Raw genomic sequence first — 22,439 nt, 5'->3', positions numbered from 1 at the left:
TGTGTAACAATCGAACAAAGGGACACACGGCCCTGTCACAACCCGTGTCTCAAATCGTGTAACTCACTGAGTTGTTACACACGGCCATGTCATAGGCTGTGTAACACACTGACTTGATTCACCAAAGTTAGCAAATGACACACGACCGTGTAGCCAGGTTGTGTGTCTCACATGGCCATGTGATAGCTTGTGTGACAGCCCGTGTCCCAGGCCGTGTGCTCCATAAATGGACCCTAAAAACAAGCCATTTCGAGACCAAAACATACCTAACCAAGCATTTAACTTGTGCATACATTTAAAAGACCTAAACACCTTTCAAACACTTAAAAACATACCATTACAAACATCTTATCTCATCTAACCAATATGCCATTCAAAGGCACCATAGTTGTAGCAAAACATCATTAACTAAAATAAAGCAATATGGCCACAATTCAAGCACAAAATCTAGTCACTTTATCTCCTTAATGACATCAATTATAACCATTCACTTTTAATCACAAACTTACCAAAAGTACCATAAATTATAAGTACCTAAAGAAACCAAAGAACATAAATTTGCCAAAGCACTAAAAGTTTCATCAAACAAGATATCTACTCCAAAAGTATATTCATACCAAAATGATCAGTAACACATTCAAGACCTACCATTATAAAAGGTCTTATACATGCCATTTATAACCTTGGCCAAAATAACTCAAAATCTACCAAAATGGTTGTTGGATAGTGTGATAGATCTTTGACAAGCTTCCAACTGAACGAGCTTCCAATAATTTACGAAACAAAGAAAAGTAACTATATAAGCAACTAGCGCTTAGTAAGCTCGTATAAAGTCAAACATAACTTACCATTCTTAAGCACAAGTTATCAAATAAACATAATATCATTACCAAGACCATATGCTTAGTAAAGTCCTATATAAGCACCATCAAACTCACAACTCATTCATGATACACATATAATCAACTGTACCATAAGTAAATTTTCATGTATACATAACTTACCACATTAACCTTTTCATAAGATCATGAATCAATATCCATTTGTAAACAAACCTTGCCATTAACCTTTTCTTACCCGTTGAACCATCTAGCATTACATTGGATACTCGAGAATGCTCACACATAGTGTGCCTTTCCATATAACCATAACCTTTCCTTTTCAATAGTGCTCACACGAGCTATAGGTTGGAATGTTAGCTACACGATGCTGCTCACACGAGCTATGGAGAATCCGTAACAAATGTAGGATCTCAGCCAGCAGTAGGACATTCAAGACCAGCACTCGAAACATGAAATCCCTAGTGACTTGTCATTCGTATCCTAAGAATTCTTAAGGTTCAAACAGGACTATTTATCAGTCAATTGCTCAAAGCATAGATATATGTATATTCAAGTTCATTTATAACTAACACGATATAGCAGATAATCAACTTAACTATAATTAATACGATTATAATTTATACGAACTTACTTCGATAAATATGGTTGCAATAACCCAATTGAAGTTTAGTCCAAAGCTTTAGCTTTTCCCTTATTTAAGTCTGATTGTTGTTTATCTTGATCTAAATAGATAATTACATTTAATTAAATACTTCAATTAACATCAAACATTCAATTCAATCCATATTATCATAAAATTATGAATTTACCCATTCTATTTTAACTTTTTCACAAATTGGTCCTTAAGCTTGAAACTTGTAAAAATACCATTTTTACCCTCCATACACGCTAGGTGAATTTCTTAGGGACCCATACCAGCCCAATTAAATCATCATTTCTTCATGTTACCATAAGATTTTACTATTTTCATAAATAAGTCCATAAACCCTAAATTTATCAAAACCACTTAGCAAAACAAGTTTGTTTAACAACTAAGATTGATAATCTATCAACTAACATCAAAACACATTCAGAATCTACCATGGCAAGTCCTTCAACCTTTAATGGTTTTGCAAATTAACCCCTGGACTAGCTAGATTAAGCTAATATGAACTCAAAAACATAAAAATCACTAAAAATGAGACTTGAAAACCTACCATGCAAAAGACACAAGTGTCTGACTGCTCCAAGATCCCCTTTTAATGGTGATTTCGACATTAACAAAGTGAAATGAGAAAGATGATAGCTAATTCTCTCATGTTTAAGCATTTATTTATTAAATTACCGTTTTACCCTTAGGTTAATAACTTATAAAATAACAAAATCCTGCCCATAATTGTCCATTAACTTTAAAAATGGTAAAATTACTATCTAGATCCACTAGTTTACCTTTCAAAAGCCATTTAGCCTTTTTAACTAATAGAAACCCACTTTTGCAACCTTTATGATTTAGTCATTTTTACTTAATTAACCATTTAAACTTTAAAATTTCTTAACGCAACTTTAATATGACCCTAATATAACCTCATAGAATTTAAATAAATAATAAAATATTTATTCTATAGTCAGAATCGTGGTTCCGGAACCATTATTTTTGGCACCACTAAAAACGAGTTGTTATAGCTTGTTTATTGTAAACCATGCCATTTGCCAGTTGAGCTAGAACATAAAGCATTTTGGGCAATCAAGAAACTAAACATGGCCTGGTTTGCTACTGCAACTCATTCCTTATTGGAGCTTAATGAGATGAATGAATTTTGAGCTCAAGCTTATGAGAATGCCAGACTGTACAAAGAAAAGATAAAGCGATGGCATGACAAGAAAATTTTGCCAAGGTAATTTGTACCTGGACAACAAGTCTTGCTCTTGAATTCCAGACTTAAAATATTTCTCGGAAAATTAAAGTCGAGATGGTCTAGACCATTCGAAGTCAAATGTATATACCCTGATGGAGCTATCGATGCTAAAGATGAAAAAATAGGATCCACTTTCAAAGTCAATGGTCAACACCTAAAACATGAATTTGGAGCCCCTATAATGCATAAAAAAGTTTTATTTATATTCGAAATACTTAATATTGTTCTCTTGCAAAAATTTTCTTCGTTTATTTTATTTTTACTTTTTCTTATTTGTTACCCAATAAATTTATTTAACTATTTATTTTCTCTTGTTACAGGTTTTTTTTGGGTCAGAGTACATACAAATTGAATCCATTAGCCCAATTCTTTTAATTTTCACAAATTTGCGCTAAATACATTTTCTTTTCCAACTAAATGCCAATTATTTTGCCTTGTCAGACCATGATTAAGGCCAATCTTATTGCTCACGTCATAATTTCTTCTTTCCCAAGTTTTAACCTAGCCGATTCAATTTCGTCCCACATTTTCATCCAGTTTTGTTTTCTGCTTTTAATCTCTGTTTCATTCATAACCATAATAAATTCTAGCCTTATTCATTTTCAAGCTGTCTATATTTTCTTCAATGGCTTCCCAAACAGCTTCTACTTCTACTTAGACCTCTGCCTCTCCACGCACCTTCTTTAGTAAACTTGCTAAAGATAAATACCATAAAAATATTTCCAAAAGACCATTTTGCATAGAAAAAAGGATTCTTTTTTTTAGGATGCTCCCTTTATAGGGTATATAGAAGCCATCTGATTAGTTGTTGAAAAGCATAGATGAGGAATCTTCTGTCTCCATCCTGACGATGTCTTCCTAAAGGTAGTGAAAGAGTTTTATTCCCACATTACTTCTCTTGAAAATGCATTTATATATGTACGTGGCTCATCAGTTCTATTTGATGAGGACTTCATCAATGCCCAATATGGATTATCTGAAGGTCCTGACGAGCATGCTGACTTTGTGAAGACAATGTCCCTAGAGCATTTAACCCAGGTTCTCAATGATGTTTGTGTGGAAGGTACACAATGATCAATTTCTTGAAATGACTGTTACACCGTCGACAAAGTCTTGTTGAAGCCTCAATGCAAGATTTGGTACCATTTTTTGAAAACCTGTCTCATTCCTTTTACATATAATGTTATAATCTCAAAGGATAGATTATTGCTTCTCCACTCTATAATGGTAGGCCGAAAGATTAATGTTGGAAACATTATCTTTCGTGAGATTCATCGTTGTGCCCAAAAGAATGTTGGGCCAAGAAAATCAAACCAATATTCGATCAAAGACAAGATTCGAGAATGAATTTCGAGGAAAGGGGGAATGATACATGCACAGATGGAGTGAAATTTCTTAAATTCCATTCACCGAAGCTATCAATCTTCAAGTTTGAGAAATTAGCAGAATCACAATAACTTTTTGGATGGGATCTAGACATTTTTGGGTTGAGATGTCTGCATAGCATTCAAATATCTATCTCTTAGCTTCGAAATTGACTTTGAATCACTCGATTTTGAGTTTAGGATTTCAACTTATGATCATTTTAGTGAAGATTGCGCGAGTAGAATTCCTAGACAAGAATTACGAGTTTCGAGCTTTTAATTCGAGTTTAAATCATATTGGGTTCGGGTTTTAGGCTTAATTTTTATTATATATGAGCCAAATATTTTATTTATCATCTTTTATTATTTTGTTTTTTATTATCCCGAATTTTTTATACTTAATAAGTATTTTAAGTTATTTAGGAGTTTTATGTCAACAAGAAAGTTTAGTTTAAAGCTACTTCTTGTTTAGGTTAATTAGAGTTCTAGTATACTTAAGAGTTTTATTTAGATTTATTTAGTTAGCCTATAAAGGCATTTTCATTGTACATAATTCATTCAATTGATTATTATTCAAACTCTCTTTGAGTTTTTTTTTCAAGAATTGTTCTTGAGTTTCTTTTAGAAGAGTTTTAACAATCTTTTTAGATTGTAGGGATCATCTTCAAACTTTTTCTTGTCAAGGTTTCTATCTTGGAGGGGAAATTAGAGCCGCTTGAAGGGGATTGTGAATTCTTCGTGTTTCCAAGGCATCTTAGGAGTTTTACATATCATGTTCTATGTTTTTTGTCTATCTTCTTTATTTCCTTCTTTATTGTTCTATTATTTTATTTTACTTATCTGAGTTTCTTTATTTCAATTGTTTTTCTTCAATTTTTTTATCTGACTTGGATTCGTTTGTGTTTTAGGTTGTTTCAAAATCTAAGTTTCTTTCTGAACGTCTACAGCCCTAAGTCTTGAACAAACTTTACGATCTGTTTCCGCATTCATCCACATGATTCCTTTATCAGTAAACCAAATTATAAGAAATAATTTCACAAATAATTATTAAAATAATAGTCCATGGCAATAGCGCCAAAAACTTGATTCGCGATGGAATGTGCAAGTTTACACAGTCATCATCATGTAATAAGTGAATAAAAAGAGTATTGTCTCCACAGGGACTGTATTGATAATCAGCAATTGTGAAATTAATATTTAACAAGTTGGTTATAAAAATAAAATAACTGAGAGTGATGGATATTTAAATTAAATTAACAACTAATATGCAATGAAATAAACTAAATGCAATGAAATGGTTTAGCAGCAATTCACAAGTTTTAACAATAATAACATGAATAAGCTAGAACAATTACAACTCTTAACTTAATTCATTCATCATCATGCTTAACAAAAGTTTCGAAAAAATTTTATAGCAACTTGATCATTTATGAACTTGGAATCTAAATCATAGCTCTTTCGAGATATTAGATTTGTCCCGTAGAAAAGTGTGCATATTTCTATGTCACTGTTTAATTAAGGATTTCTTAGAATTTATACAAAGTAACAGGGACGAGTTAGGTTTGAAACAATTTAATTACATAAATTTAAAGTTATGCAAGGTAATAGTCTTCTTTCGGAAATATTACGAACCTTTTATTTATTCTTGACTGGATATAAACTAAGTATGCATCTTCCAATTATTACGTCAATTAATCACCATCTGGGCCGGATTAAGAATTTAATTAAAATGCAGTCAAACATATCTTGATGCATGAACAATAAGAATGATTTTAATTGGAAGCATAAACAATTGAGGCATGGAACAATATAAACATGAATTAAACAAACCGAATCAAGGAATTGTTACCATTCTAGCTTAAACAATTTAAGTCATTATAATTTGAAAAAGCAATCAAATCATTTGCAGCCATGTTTATAAACTAAGAACAATTAAAAGAGAAAGGAAGAAGAAACTCTGAGATAATTTTGTGATTTCTTGAGAACTATCTGTGGTAACTTCCTCTAATTTCTATCGTTGCTCAAAAGCAAATTACTCCTCAAGGTGGCCGACCAAGGGAGCTTTTCTCTCAAGAATTGCTTGCTAAGGGAACTCTCAAAGAGAGGATGGGATGAAAGGCTAGGTGTGGGAGAGAAGAGAATGAATGATCGATAAGATGATGGATTATGGAATGAGTTGAAAGGTGAATGAGGGTGGTATTTATACATGAGGTAAGGCGTGAGAGTTTGCTAAAAATAGCATGAACATCCCTAAGAAATCTCCCATGCATGGCCAGCCATATTTCATGGTGAGAAGGGTTGATTTTTTAATGAATAAAGCTTGATTTTTGCTTGATTTGTGGCATGGGTTGGACGGCAACTATAGGGTTTGACTGGGGCTGATTTATGATTTTTTTTACACATGTAAGGACCCTCGAATAATTATTCCAAAGTTGATTGGGCTACTCTACCAAGTCATTTTTGAATTTGGGCTTTTTCCCCCTTAATAAACAGTTTGGGCTCCAATGTAGAAGGCAAACTTATTCTTTTCAGCAACCCACTTCCAAGATGGGTTAAAATAATTTTGTTGAGTCCAATGTCTTAGCTTGTTGTCCCATGCTGATTGATATTCAGCTCACGTGCATGTGTTATCCATACTGGCTTCGAACATCACAAATCAGTGTACTAAGATGCAACAATTATAGCACAAATTATGAAACTTTCAAAATGTAGCAACATAGAGTAGAATTATGTGAATTTATCACTGAATTACTCAAAAATTATAATATTGCTTTAATTGTGACAAAATTCTCAATATGTACTAAAAACACATAATTAGTTATCAAAATACTCAGGATTTGCATAAATTCTAAGTAAAAAGGTGCTTTACAAATCTATATAATTTAGATTTATCACACAACCTTGTAACTAGACCGTGTAACAGGTTGAGACCGTGTGGCCTTGACTCACATAGTCATGTAACTCACTGAGGTCGTGTGGGTCAAAGTGTAAAATTTCAACAAATGTCACACGATCGTGTGGCTGAGACATGTAACTAATTATGACCGTGCAACCTAATTTCCATAAAAAATCCAGTGGTACACGATTGTGTCCACCACCCATGTGTGACACACAGTCATGTGGCAAACCGTGCAACCCAAAACTTACCTAAAATGTGCATAGCTCAAATCTTTTATTCATGATATCACAACCACATATAAATACATACCATATCAACTTAAAATCTTGTTCAACACTTACAAATCATACCAAAACATATCACAAAAACATCGTATTTGTGCCAAACCAATATGTCATTTTGGCACCATCACAACCAAGTTTTTTCAATAACAACCAGTCACCATGTTCACAACATAAACCTATAATATTATTTACCTACCATCACAGTCTTTTTTGCCTAATTTTATCAAATCACGATCAAACACTAACCATTAGGGTCTTAACCATTCAACTACCTTTTTGGCACATATGTCACAACTTTACATTCAAGCATTACCTAAAATCATTCTCAAACTTGCTTCAACACCTAGAATACATCAACTAGGCACACACGCACATACACACACACACACACATATACCATTCATACCACTAGCATACCACATAAACTTTCAAGGTTCCCATTACATATATATACCATTATCATCACATTACAACATCAACCTTTAAAACTCAAACACATGATCCAAAATAACCTATATACATGCCACATAACTAAAATAAAAATGATTTCAAAATCTACAGAGACTGAAGCTTGATAGTGTAAGCATTAGAGTTGACCCGACAAATTTGTTTCGTAAAATGCCACTACAGAAAACAGAAAATGAAACAAAGTAAGCCTTTAATAGCTTAATAAGTTCACGGGATTAAATTTACTTATAACTTACCTTAAATCATATATATGAAATAATTAAATAACATGATACTATAACCTAACATAATAATTCAAAAATAAACAAGTGAGTTCATCGTATACAAATCCATTGAATATTTCAATATCAATAATGACATTCAAGTTATTTTGATCACAAAACATCATTATTTCATTTATTCACGTATTTGAATAACCCGAGGAACTATAGCAAAAATAACTTGGATACTTGGGTAAATATCTCAAAGAGCACCGTAGTGCTGAACAAGGGCATAAATGTGCATACAGGGGCACCGTAGTGCAAATAATATAAACGTGCAACTAACCCTATTGACATACCAATCGTATCCTAATCGTTTACTAGGTTCAAACGGGCATTTGTACAGAATTCTTAACGTTTACGAAACAGGAGCACTTCCATGTTTATCCAAAAAACATTTCACAAGTAAATCACATTCATTAAATAACCACATGAATCATGTTTCACAAGTATACAGATCTTTCAATTAGATCCTTTATCACCTTAATATTAAATTATAACATTTCAAAATTTTAATCTAACAATGCATACAAATATATATACATTCACAATCAATACATATAAGCATAATTCTATATCCTATGAATTTACCTAGTATGATCAGTTATCGAGTTGAGTCGTAGGAACTATTCTGCGATTTTTCTTTTTCTTCATTTTTCAACCAATTATTCCAAATCTTGATCTAAATAATAATTAAGTTCAAAATATCAATTTCAAATACCTTAACATATTAAAATATATGCATATGACCCATTAATTTCAATTTATAATATTTCTCTAAAATTTTATATTTTATTCAATTTAGTCCCTAAAGCCAAAACCTTTATAACTTTCACAATTAAACCCCCAATTCTAAATCCTCTTACTTACACATCCTTAAACAGCTCTCAAGTATTTAAAATTTTAGAAATTTCATACTATTATTATCACCTTTTCATTTTAGTCCCTAAACTCAAAACTAACAATAATCACTTTACGAATTAGTTCTATTTAACAACCAAGCTTATAAATCTATCAATAAACATCAAGAAATTCCAAAAATCACTAATGGTAACTTTTAAAACCTTTAACTGTCTTACGAAATAGTCCTTGGGCTAGCTAAATTAAGCTACAACGATCTCAAAAATATAAAAATTACGAAAACCGAACTTAGAATTAGCTTACATGCAAGAGGAGAAGCTTGGCCAAAGCTTCAAGGTTTTCAAAAATGGTGGAACGGGCGAAAGAAGAAGAAATAAAGAAGATTATATGTTTTCTCCATGTTTTACCTATTATTATAACTTTAAAATAACACATAAATTATAGCAAATACACATTAACCGTCCACCTTTAAATAAAAATGGCTTAATTTCCATTTAAAACCTTGAAAATGTCTTAAAGCCTTTTTGTTAATAAAAATTAATAACTATTAAGTTTTAGGATTTTTACGATTTAATCCTATACCTTTATTTCTAACCCTTCACTAGAATTACTGGATCAGAACTTAATATAACTCTATAATAGACTCGTAAATATTATAAAGTAATATTTACTGACTCAATTATCGAAAATTGAGATTTTGAAACTATCATTTCTGATGCCATTGGAAAACGAGTTGTTACACTGCTAGGGGTCCCGGCCCCTAAAATGGAAAAATTTTCCATTTAGGCCCTTTAAAATTTTTAAAATTTTAAATTATTAAAGTTAAAATTGCATTTTGACCCCCTAAAAATGATAAAAATTCAATTTAATCCTTCACAAATTATAAAGATATAGGCTATTAAAATGGTGAAATTGTATTTTTACTATCATAAAAGTTACAATTTAATTTTGCCCATCTAAAAAAAATTTGGCTTCATCCTTGAAAGCTTCATAAGGTGCCATCTGAATACTCAATGGATAGCTACTATTATAAGTGAATTGAACCAATGGAAAATATATCTTCCAACTACCCTCGAACTCGATAACACGACTCTAAAGCTAACCTTCCAGAATCTACATTTAATACACATGTTCAATCCAAGTTCAAGATTATACAATTTATGGATTTCACAAGGACTTACCTGAATGACTCATTTAGACTACTCGTCTATTTGAGGATGAAAAATCGTATTAAAATTTATTGCATTTTAAGGATTTATATGAACCAATTTAGTTATTTTTTCAAAAAAGGATCAAAATGTAAATCCAATATATAATAAAGGAATCACCGTGATACTTTTATAGTTGGGTGTCTTTTAGTAGATCTTATTCATTTTATTTGATGTCTTTTTAATTTAAAAAGTTAAACTTATTAAGTTTATTTCTTAAATAACATAAAATATCATTAAAATTAGTAAAAGTGCTTTTATTTTTTAGATTTACTTTAAGAAAATAAGTTTCATTAACATGCAATCAAATATACATTGAAGCGCCAAAGGTACTAATACAATTGGATTGAAAACTGGACCATTGAATGAATAAATATGTGGCAAAATTTCAACTGATTTGTGGAGTTAAAAATTTTCATCACTTATTTACTAAATAATTATTTATATATATAAATTAAAAGTTGAATTATTCAAGCTTTTAAACAAAATATTATTTTATTGTTCAAATTATTTAACTTTTTTTTTAAAGTGTAACAAGTAAACCCAAACAAAATATAAATACAAATCCAAGTTATAAATTGAACTAAGCTAAAGTCCACGCACGTGATGAGATTCAGAGACTTACATATATATAATTGCGCATGATAGATCTCGAACTTAAGCATTCATAAATTGACTAAAGCATTCATAAATTGACTAACTAAACCAAGACCTTACCCACAATTCTTTAACTTTTTTAAATTTAAGAGCTTGATTGACTATGTAAAAGTGAAACTTGTTTTCAAATTTTCAAAATATACTTTTTATATTTTATATTATTAAATATATTTATATATATTTTTTACAAATATAATTATATTTGTATTTTTATATGATTTATTTTTAATATTACTTTTAATAATTATTTTTACCTCAGAAAATTCCAAGTCTATTTTTAATTAAAAAATCATTTATCAAAACAAAATAGTCACAAATACTATAATTTTAACATTTTAAAAGGCTTGCATTTTAAGAAGCGTGCATTTTTTATTTTCTAATATTAAATTAAATGATAAAATTGCCAGAAACTGATTAAGCCAAATAAAATTCCATTCTACAATAATGACGCAAAGTACAACAGAACATTTGAAGAATGAAAATCATTCCACTCTTGACTGTAGAGAATGTCGAACAACTAAAGATTTAGGAAGGACCAAAGAAAAATCAAACTCCAAAAGGCCAATTAAAATTTAAAATGAAAAGAAAAAGGCTAAGATATTCAACAGTGTTATTTCTCTTCTTGATTTGGTTTCTACTGTACATATGCAGAAAGTATAAGCATTTGAATTGGGTCTGCCATTTGGGGGATCCGAGTTTTTTTACCATCATACTTGTTCAGTTCCCTTCAAAATATTGTACTTGCAAAGGGGGCATGTTGCATTCATCTTCAGCCATTTCACAATGCATGTTGAATGAAAATGGTGGTTGCAAGGGAGAGCATGGAGGTCCACCCCATCTTCATACGAGCATAGACATATACAGCATTCCTACAATGACGACAAAAAAAAAGGACATTGATAGTAAAGTAATCGATCAAAGGAGTTGCATTCTTTCAAATATGTATTGACAAACATCAGCAGCGCCAAGGAAATCCAAAAGAAGGGCATGTGCCTGCCTTACGAGATCCCTACTCTGCCTGTCAAGTCAACCCAAATGGCACATAAGGGACCAACTGGGGCTGCAACCACCAAAACAAGGAACCTAAGAAGCTACCGAGCAGCCTCTCTTCACTACCCCTTATCCTTACTCTGCTGTTTTATCCTCTTCCCTCCGGCACCCTCAACCTCCTCTCTCTATTTTCCAGGTGGTCAGACACCCAAACAATGGCCACCTCTACTGATCTCAACAATAAGTGGTAAAAATCCAATTCAGTTGGATGTTGAGTCATTTTTTTGTTTCCTTTTTGACAAAAGAAAACAAGATGTGATAACTCATCACATTACTACAGGAGCATGATTGTTTGCCGTGGAATAGCTTTAAAAGAACAAATGTGCAAGACAGGGAGGGAATAGGACAACAATAATGTGATGGATCAACATCATTGCAAACAAAAATAGTAGTTCCATGATAATGCCATAACTTACTGCATCCTCAGGTAAGAGTATGCGCTCATTTGCCAAATATCCACTGCTTGTTTCTACAGGAACCATTTTTCCTACCCCCACGCTAGGCTTCTCACCAATGTTTATAATCTGAAATCTGTATTTTGGAAGAATGCTAAGATCTGCTTCAGATGCACCTTCCTAATCAATAGCACAAATAATGAAAATGCCATTACACTGTGACCTATTTGTTTAAAATTTCTCAGTCAGTATAACTAGTAAGTGATTTATTCATACCTGCCCTGCAACAGCATAAAGAATTGCAATGATGCATGGCAAGCAGCAACATAAAGCAATCCCAATCAAACATGCCAAAACAATACAAAAGATTGCAAAGAACACATCAAATGCCAGAAAAACCACAGCCAACCTGCAGATATCGGAGATGGAGATCCTGAAGTCATTCTCAATTACACCATAGTACAATAGATACCTCAAACAATAGAAGACAAGCTAAATGGTAGAAACTATATCTGAAAATACGGAATGGTAAACTAACAGCTAAAGCCTTTCTACCAATTCTCTTTTGATTCATTTATGGCACAGATTGAGAAACAGGGAAATATATTCTAAATATGGAGACAATATTGAAAGCAAATCATAAGAGTGAGATAATTAATAACTCCAGTGCAATTTTTAAATAGCTCAAGAAATGAAGGCAGAAAACTCCTGCATAAATTTCGTGTCTGCATTGGGCTGAAATGATAATGAATATGTCAAAACTGACAAATAAGTTGCTTGTCAAATAACAGACTTGGCATACCAGTACAAGCGTGGAGCCTGTTGTAGAAGGATATTGCCACCAGAAATTACCCAATAGAAGCCCACTATCCACCAGATAAATGATGCCAGGGTATTCACTGATTCACATCGTTTAGTTACACTGGCATTCACCATCAAACCAGTATGAGAATACTAATTCAATTATCTTACATCATAGTCACTAAAACAGAAAATAAATGCAAAATCTAGAGGGGATTGGGAAATACAAGAAAAAATTCACTCAAATGACAATATGGAAACAATTTTACATTATCAAAATAAATATCAATACTACTCTATGTTGTCAGTACATCAGTTGGAATGACAGTTAGACATCAACTCAGTTTGTAAAATTACCAAAAGAAGAGAAAGAAAATAATAAAACTAGGTATATTTTAGCAATTTGCGTTCCAACAATCTGGACTTGGCGCACACATCTTTTTATACCGTCATGGTAAAAAATTAATTAGGGTATCTTCAGCTGGAAATTCCTCGGAATTTATCCTGCTAGACTCAAAGCATGGTGATGGTCAGCGTTAAGCAGCTTCTCGAGTGCAGTTTAGTTACAGACATTCAGTTTCTCTTTCCAGAGAAGAATAAATTTCTATCATAAACTTAATGGGAGTTCTACATTTTGGGCATTGATACCTGCCTCAAAAATCACATTCCAACATTCAATAGTTAACCCAGACGAAAACCACACACCATTTTCTCAATTCTCTATCTTGCATAAAGGGGGAAAAGGCTCCTTACTTCAATACTAGTTATTCTACCATTATGTAAAGATCAATGCTTAGTCTTTTCAATAGTTATTAGCACTTACTTTTCAGAAGCCATGGTTCTGGTTCTAGTATTCAAATACGCAAAGTGGACCAATTTGCCCCACTCAGAAATATTCCAGGAGTTTAAAAAGTTCCACACACCTTGAAACCAACTATCTTCCCGCGAACAAAAAAAAAAGAAAGTGGCATACTAGAACAAATGATAACACCAAAAGAAAGCCTCTCAATTCCATGAGAATAACTATAAAGATCATACTCAAACCCTCATCTAATTCATCTAAAACCAGTAGAACCCCAATTGAACTAAAACCCTCATCCAATTTAGCACGAATAAGCAAACAACGCTTTCTCCAATATTCTAACTTAAAAAGCATAAAAATAATCCATCCTCATTATTAACCTCTCAAAAGATCAAATTAAACACCAAAGAAAAGAATCCTTGTACTTAAAAGAATAAGAGCCAAATCAAAATTGAAGTCAAAGGATAATATAACAACAGACCTTGATTGATTCGAATCTTCATCATCTTCACTATCAGTAACATCTTCTCCTCTCTCCTCACCCCTACCAGATGCTCTTCTAGCGTTCCTTCTCTTGTATTCTAACCACACCAAGACAACATGCACCGAGCACTGCAAAGCATACCCACATATCCACACTCTAACAGGAGTGTTAGGCCTCTCATTCACCGTACAGATCAACATCACCACCGACACCACCACGAAAGCCGTGTTCCACAGAATATCCAAGGCCACCACAGGCTTCGAGTACCCCCAGTCCGCCCGGCGCTCCTCCAACTCGCGTGCCGCGGTCTCCCTCACAAGCATGGACGCGCCACGGCGTCCGGTGACCCGCCCCAACAAAAGAGCCAGGGCAGAAGAGCGAGCCGCGGAGGCATCAGACTGGCGCGAGCGGAGGAGGGGCGCGTGAGGATCAGACGCCGACGTAGTTGTGGCGTCGGATAAAGAAGTGGAAGACATGGGTGGGAATTCGATAGGGTGGATTTGTTAAACTCGTGGAGGGTTTTAGAAAAAGAAAATACACATCTATCTGAACTACTATTAGCAAAAGAAACACTGTCTTTTGTTTTTCTTGAAAAAGAGGAAGGAAGGAAGAAAGCGAGAGAATCAGAAAAGAAGGGAAACTGAATCTTGAAAGGAAAGTTATGGAAAATTATAGAAAGAGATGAAGGAAGAGCTTCCAGTTTAGACTTCAATTTAAAGACCTTTTCACTTTGGACTTTGAGAGCTGACTGTTAGATAGATGGTAAAATGGCTGCTTTTTGTAATTGTTCCTTCAAACTTGATACTGCTGCATCCCATATTCTATTTCTCCGTCTTTTTTTCAAAAAATAAATTTTATTTCTATATTTTGGCAAAAAACCATATCAACGTGGAACAAAATTCAATAACCAAATCAACTCATTTATGAATAATTTTTAATTATTATTATTACAGAAACACGATTTTTTTTTTAATGAATGGAGGAAAATATTTTTTTATTACTCACTAAATCTTAGAAATTAGAAACATTAGCTTGCATGAAAGTCAAACCTTTCAAATATGCATCGAGTCATTATCCTCGAATCCACCTAAATTTAAAATAAATATTTTTTAAATTTTTTATTTAAATTTAATTATAAAAATATATAGATATTAATATAAAATGGGCTGTCAAGTAGAGGTGCTCATGGGCCGGGTGGCTCGGCCTGTCCGAAATATAGGAGGGTTCAGGTAAAAATATAGGCCCAAATATGGGTTTCAGCAAAAAACGAGGCCGGTTTAGAAAATGGGCCGGGCCTCGAGCACCACTTTTTTGGCCCAAGCCCGGCCCGGCTTGAATATAATAAATAAATATATATTTTTTATTTTTTTATTTTAAAATATTTTTAAAATACTTTTTTTATTTTTTATTTTTAAAATAAATTTTTAGTGTTTATTAAAAAATGGGTCGGGCCGGGCCAAACTCGGGCTTAGAAATTTTTTCTCGGGCCAGACCTAGACAAAATTTCAGGCCCATATTTCGGGCCGGGTCGGGTCCTAGCCTAGGATGTGGGCCGAATTTTTTTCTGAACCCGGCCCGGCCCGGCCCAGCCCAGCCCATGAGCACCTCTACTGTCAAGCTAAACTCAAGCTTTAAACCTAAATATTTTTAAAATTGAGTCACGGTTTAGTCCAACCTTATCTATGAATAAGTTTATTTTCAAAATAGTTATATAAAGATTAAATTTTTACAAAAGTGCTCAAATAAAGTCTTTTTATAAACTTCAACTCAATTTGCAGTAAAAAAAAATAGGTGAATGATAATGTTTTTATAATGCAGACAATCCTCGCTATAATGGTTACCCACTAAAACAACTTTTCTCTATTACGTTCAACTTTTTATATTTTATTTTAATTTTCTATAACAACTTTTCACTTATAACAACAACTATTCTTATGAAATACATTCTTTATTGAATTAGTTTTCTATAAAAAACATAGTCTAAAATTTTAAGTAAAATTATAACTATTTCATATAAACAAGCATATTACTTATAATTTATTAAATAAAATGATCTTAATTTAAATATTATTTCAATAAAAATTTTAAATTTCACATGAAAAAATCTATTAATCATATTTTATTAAATGAAAATAATATTCCATGAGTGGAATTAAAGATATCAATTCAATAAACTGTTAAGTTCCCTAATTAAAAATTTTACTATGAATTTTGAACATAATAAACTTATAAACTAATTACTTAAAATTAATAACTCATGATAATTTAATTAATTTAATTTGGTAAGTTATACTATCTTTTAAGGTAGATAACTTGCACTAATTAATTGAATTTAGTTTTATAGACTTCATAATTCATCATGTAAAATAATGTAAAATAACAGATGCATAAAAGCAATATTGCATACACTTAATTTACATCTGGTAATTTTATTTATTTGATTCTCACTTTGTTTCTTTCTTTAACTTAATTCTCACTTTCTTTATTTGATGGAAATTTACGATATAAATTCTATAGTAAGTTTATAATAATTATCTCTCTATAACAACATGTTTTTATAGGTGTATAATAATCGCCTTTCTATAATATGTAAAATTTTGGTAGATAAATGAGTCTGTTATAGAGAGGGTCACCTATAAAATACATGACAGTTAAATCAAATATTACTTGAAAATAAAAACATAATTTGAAATTTATCATACGACATTTTGAAAAGCTATTATTTAAGCACTTTTGAAAAATTTTATCCCTTATTCAATTATTTGTAGAAATTTTGTTATTCATTTGAACACTTTCATAAAAGTTTAGTGTAAAATTATATAATTAATTTGATACTTTTTAATATGTTAAAATTATAATTAAGTTCATCTATTATTAGTATAAAAATATGTATATTAATTGCCGATTGAGTATTAGCTTAGTTAGCATTGGTATTCTTACCAGTGCATTAAGACGTGGGTTCAAGTGCGCTGAAACGTATTATCCTCCTATTTAAAGGAGAGGGAGGCGTTATGGAACTCTATGCATTATATCAAAAACAAGGACTAAGAATCGTGATGTTATACTCATACAAAAGGAAGTAAATAAATATATATATAAGTACATTAATTACATAAAAATATTTCATTAAATAATAAAAAAATTAAACATATATTATAATCAAACTATTTATGCTGATAATATTGTTTTTTTATATAATAATCAACTTTAATATATATCATGTGTTTATATAAATTTTAATATATTAATAAAAACAATATTTTAGATCGATATGATAGAAATATTAGATCAATTCAAAATTTTATATACATAGTATGTACAAATACGTTGATAAATCCAACGGTTGGATTATTAAACTATTAATCAAATAAAAAGTTAAATAAAGTGTAAAATTACTTAAGTTTTACACCGATATAAGTGAATCTATTCCCTAAATATAAATACATTTATATATCTATATCATATATATTTTTTCTTATAAGGGATAGACGAGCCAAATTAATATTAATTAAAGAGTTAGTTTACATTGTTTTTCATTCTACTTAAGATTCAATCAACATAATTTTGAAGTGTATAACAATAAAGGTAAAATAACTCTTTTGACCCTTAAATTATACAAAACAAATTATTTAAGATTATGTCGAGGGTACTCGTGAATAAATTACAGACGATTATGTCTCATTGCATCAATGATGGGCAGAGTGCATTTGTTCCAGGTTGGCTGATCACTGACAATGTCGTTGTTTCCTTTGAGTTGTTACACTCTTTTAAAAGAAGACGGGGCTATCGGAGGAATTTTGCTTTTCAATTATATATGAGTAAGGTCTATGACAGGGTTGAGTGGCATCTCGTATAGGAGGTCATGCTCAAGTTGGGTTTTGATATGAACTGGGTTGACTTGATCATGCAATGTGTCTGAACGATTCGCTATTCTATTATTGTGAATGGGGAGGCTAGGGTAACAACTAGTCGATATCCTAGCATAATCTTTCGATACGTCTATTAAAGTAATGAGTCAACAAAGACTACTTATCTTTCGACTTTACAGTTCAGGCTAGTTAGGGGTAAAGGTGTTCACAGATAAACTATACCAATTTTGGATTAATTTCTACCTTGATGACTTCTTAGGGTCTTCAAGCTAAGGTTTAGGTTTTTTCTTTCCCAAGCAATTGATCCATTGAGTAACCCTACAAAACAATTAATAAATCATACCTCCATTCACTGATCTCTCAAAAAGGGATTAGTTCCTCATGGTTTTCATAAACAATATAGAATCGATATAAAAAGTAGACATGATAAATGAATCGGAAGTATAGAGTTTAAGACAAAGCCTGATTTGCATTTAGAATGAAAGCAAATCCACAAAGTTTGATTGTATCCACAAACTAAAGCTTCCAAAATATTTGATTGTATCCACAAACTAAAGCTTCCAAAATAAAACAAAGATCAATCTGAAAATAAATCTAAAACCTAAGAAAAGAGAAAAATTATACTGGAATTAAAAGAGAAATTCTAAGATAAGTATTCGATGTCCCTAATGTGTGACAAATGAGCCTATTTATAAATTTCAGGTGGCCGTCGTCCTTAACCCTAGGTTAACCGACGTTCCTGAGCTTTAAGTTTGATTGTATGGACCAAAACGCCCTCTAACTCGTATTAATTCTCGTCTAGAGTCAATGTCGCAACATATTAAGACTTGTGTCGTGACATAAAAGTCAATATACTCCTCTTTAAAATGTCTCTAGGGGTATGTCGTAACACCCTTAAGCTGTGTCGCGACGTTGAAGACAGTTTTAAGATTTCTCCATTCTGCTATTATGTTACGACATCGAACCCTCCATGTTGCGACATAGTGACCAGCCTTAAGCAAATATGATACAAGTATTGACTTTGGAGCACATGGCTAGGGAGATCATTGTGGCAGTTATGAGGGAATATAAGCATTGCTCCGGTCAAAAAATTAATTTTGGGAAGTCTCTCATTTATTTTAGCTGCAACATAGAGTAAGGGATGCGTACTAAAATTGAGACTGTTTGAAATGTTCGTAGCACGACGAAGCCTGGTAGTTATCTGGGATTGCCTATTGTGGTCGGACGCAATAAAAAGTAAACTTTTCGAGCTATTACGGGTCGATTTCTTGAATGGATAAGGCAGTGGTATAATAGTTGTCTCTCGCAAGGTGGGAAGGTTGTCTTTATCAAGTCAATTTTGCAAGATATCCTGATTTACTCAGTGTCTTGTTTCTTATTTCCCAGTTCCTTTTGTAATGAACTGGAGCCTTTTATGTGATTTGAAAGTAGGTGGGCTGGGATTTCGTAGCTTATCAAAGGTTAATATAGCGTTACTTGCCAAACAAGGTTGGCATTTGTTGACTAACCCTAATTCTTTGATGGCACGTGTGGTCAAAGATAAATATTTTCCTAACAACAGTTTTATGGAAGTAGGGTTAGGGAATCAACATTCCTTTGTGTGGTGAAGTATCTGGGCTACTAAGGGCCTTCTGCAAATGGGCTGTGGTTGGCAGGTGGGTAATTGGCGCTCGATCTCAGTCTGGAACGATGCTTGGCTTCCTGGTGGACTGCCCTGCAAAATTCAATCGACTAGGGTTAGTGAAATTGACAAGGTAGTGGACTTAATTGACATTGATCGGGGTGAGTGGAATATTGAGTTATTAAGGGATGTGTTTCCTGACCCAGTTGTACGTCATATTCAGCGTATCCCGTTGGCTGCCCATGATTTGGAGGATCAGTGTAGATGGTTCCCAGAGGAAACTGGAGTTTATTCAGTCCGGAGTGGTTACAAGCTTCTGTTACGTTGCTTCCTAGGGTCCGATGGTGATAGATACATTAGCATTGACCTAAAAACAAAACAAATTTACAGACATTTATTCGGGGTCAGGTGCCCGAAAAAATGAAGATTACATACTGGCGTTACATTAACAATTATCTTCCTACAAAGGCTAATTTATATCAAAGCAAAATCAGGATAGATCGGATGTGTCCACGCAATGGCAGTGGCCCCGGAACTACTCTTCGTGTCTGTCAGGATTGCTCTAGTATACTGGAGGTTTGGCACAGATTGGGTATCATTTGGACTCCTGCTCCGGAGGTTGAAGATACACCCATTCGATGGATTAGCCAGTTGTTTGCTAATAATGAGAGACAGGTGCAACTATCTATTATCATTATTTGGGATATATGGACTTCTTCTAGGAACAAAATAATTCACGAGGGTATTTTTCAGACTACTCCTACAATAGTTATCTCTGTTTTAGGTTATATGCGGGAGTTGGAATCCCTTTCGTTGAATCGCGCCGGTGTTGTGGCTCCTGGGCCGCTGCTCTAGCAGGCTCTTACTGATCCATGGGTCTGCGTCAATTTTAATGCGGGGTTCTTCACCAATCTACAGGCCGCAAGCGCAGGACTAGTGATTAGAAATACCGAGGGGCTGTTGTTAGGGTCGGAGTGCTTTTGGAAGGACCACATACCTTGTCCTCTGTCTGCGGAAGCTCTGGCCTGTGTGCGGGCTATCCGATTTTCCTGGGATCTGGACTTTCACCGCGGTGCTTATCTCCAAACTACAATGTGCGGCCACTGATCGTTCACCGGTGAGCGCCTTTGTCTGGGATGCGAAACAGCTGGTGGTGGGTTTTGAACGATTCAAGTTCCAACATATTAAGCGATGAGGGAATATGATGGCTCACCTGTAAGCCCGTTAAGGCTATATTAGGAAGCGAGATGTTTATTGGGTGGAGGACGGACCAGCATCTATTCTGTCAACGGTGGACAGTGACCGATGGGGATGCAGCTGATCTTGAAGGTGAGTTCTGGGAAAGGGGTTTTTCTGGCCAGATCTGTGTTCTTACTGGCAGGTTGATGCGTCTTCATCCTTGTTCATTGATCGGTGAAAGATCCAGTCGGTGTTGCTGCTTTTATCGGACATGCATGCGCAACTGCGGCAGACGATGGGTTTTCACCTGCTTCTTTTCTCTGTTTTCCTTTTTTTTTTTTGGCTATTGTTTGCCTTTTCTAACTGTTGGTTTCTTTTGTTTTGTGGGATGTGGTACCGCATTAATGGGCGGAGCTCCCTATGACTTCTTCAAAAAATGCATGTCAATACTTATTCAAAAAAATTATTTTATCTTTTTTTAGTTCCTTTTATTTAATCCTCTATTTAGTCCTCGAATTATTATCTTTCATTAAATTCATCATAATTAAATGAAAAAAAGTTAACGATAATGTTAACTTACTAATGCGAATGTCATACATCAGTTCACATGTATTTATTATTAATATGAAATTATTTTATTTTATAAATTAATTAAAAAGTATAAAAATATTTTTAAAATATAATTATTAAATACCAATTAAAACAGATAAGTAAGCTATTTAAGATTTTCTCAAAAAGAAAAAAAAAGAAAAAAGAAAAGTTAAGCTATTTAAGATATAAAAAGAAAAAGGAAGTTGATATTTATCATATATTAAAACTTAAAAGAAAGTTCCATGAATGGACAGAATGTTAGATATACGGTGATTAATTAGAAAGTAAAAATTAATTATAAGGAGTTTTTACGGCTCCTCAATAGTGGACATTTAATATGTCAAGCTTTATAATCTCGTTGTAAGAACCAGGTTGTAAACGATAGGGATGATTTTTTTTCTTTCTTTTAAATAACCTAAATTAATTAATTAATTAGAAAAATTATTCAAGTGAAAAATAATATACGAAAATGACTTGAAATTTATAGTGCTTGCCAATATCGTCTGGTGTATTGGTGGCATCGCCCCCTCATCATTAGCTAATCTTCGATTTTTAAAAATATATATAATTTTGGGTGTCGCCACTTTGTCAGGCGACACTAGTATGTATTTTTCAAAATACTTATTAAAAATATGGGTATTTAAGAAGAAAAAAAATAAAATTTTAATAGTTGTTGTTGGATTGTTAGGTAGCACTGGTGTCAGTAAATTTTATTTTTTTGTGCCACCGATGTGTCAAGTGGCACTAATGTTAGATTTAAAAAAATATTTTTTTGGTGCTACCAATGTGTCAAGTAACACCAGTATATTTTTTTATTTAAAAAATAGTTGTGAAGGGTAATAAGGAGACCAAAAAAAAAAATTTCAAAATTTTTAGGTAGTGCTGCCTACGTGTTAGGTTGCACCGGTG

The 22,439-nt window shown here is 32.8% G+C and overlaps 1 protein-coding gene across 1 annotated transcript; it reads right to left on the bottom strand.

Moving 5' to 3' along the window:
* Positions 1 to 11,152: 11,152 nt before the first annotated feature.
* LOC107922318 (E3 ubiquitin protein ligase RIE1) lies at positions 11,153 to 15,096 on the bottom strand. Its single transcript, XM_016852304.2, has 5 exons — positions 14,268 to 15,096; positions 12,986 to 13,105; positions 12,460 to 12,592; positions 12,205 to 12,363; positions 11,153 to 11,607 (listed from the first exon to the last, which is right to left on the bottom strand). The coding sequence occupies exons 1-5, from the start codon at positions 14,744 to 14,746 to the stop codon at positions 11,446 to 11,448; spliced, it is 1,053 nt and encodes a 350-aa protein (XP_016707793.2). The 5' UTR covers positions 14,747 to 15,096; the 3' UTR covers positions 11,153 to 11,445.
* Positions 15,097 to 22,439: the final 7,343 nt, after the last annotated feature.

This window comes from Gossypium hirsutum, chromosome D01 (assembly GCF_007990345.1).
Source record: "Gossypium hirsutum isolate 1008001.06 chromosome D01, Gossypium_hirsutum_v2.1, whole genome shotgun sequence".
In the NCBI taxonomy this organism is placed as follows: Eukaryota; Viridiplantae; Streptophyta; class Magnoliopsida; order Malvales; family Malvaceae; genus Gossypium; species Gossypium hirsutum.
This window is presented reverse-complemented; position numbering and strand designations above follow the sequence as displayed.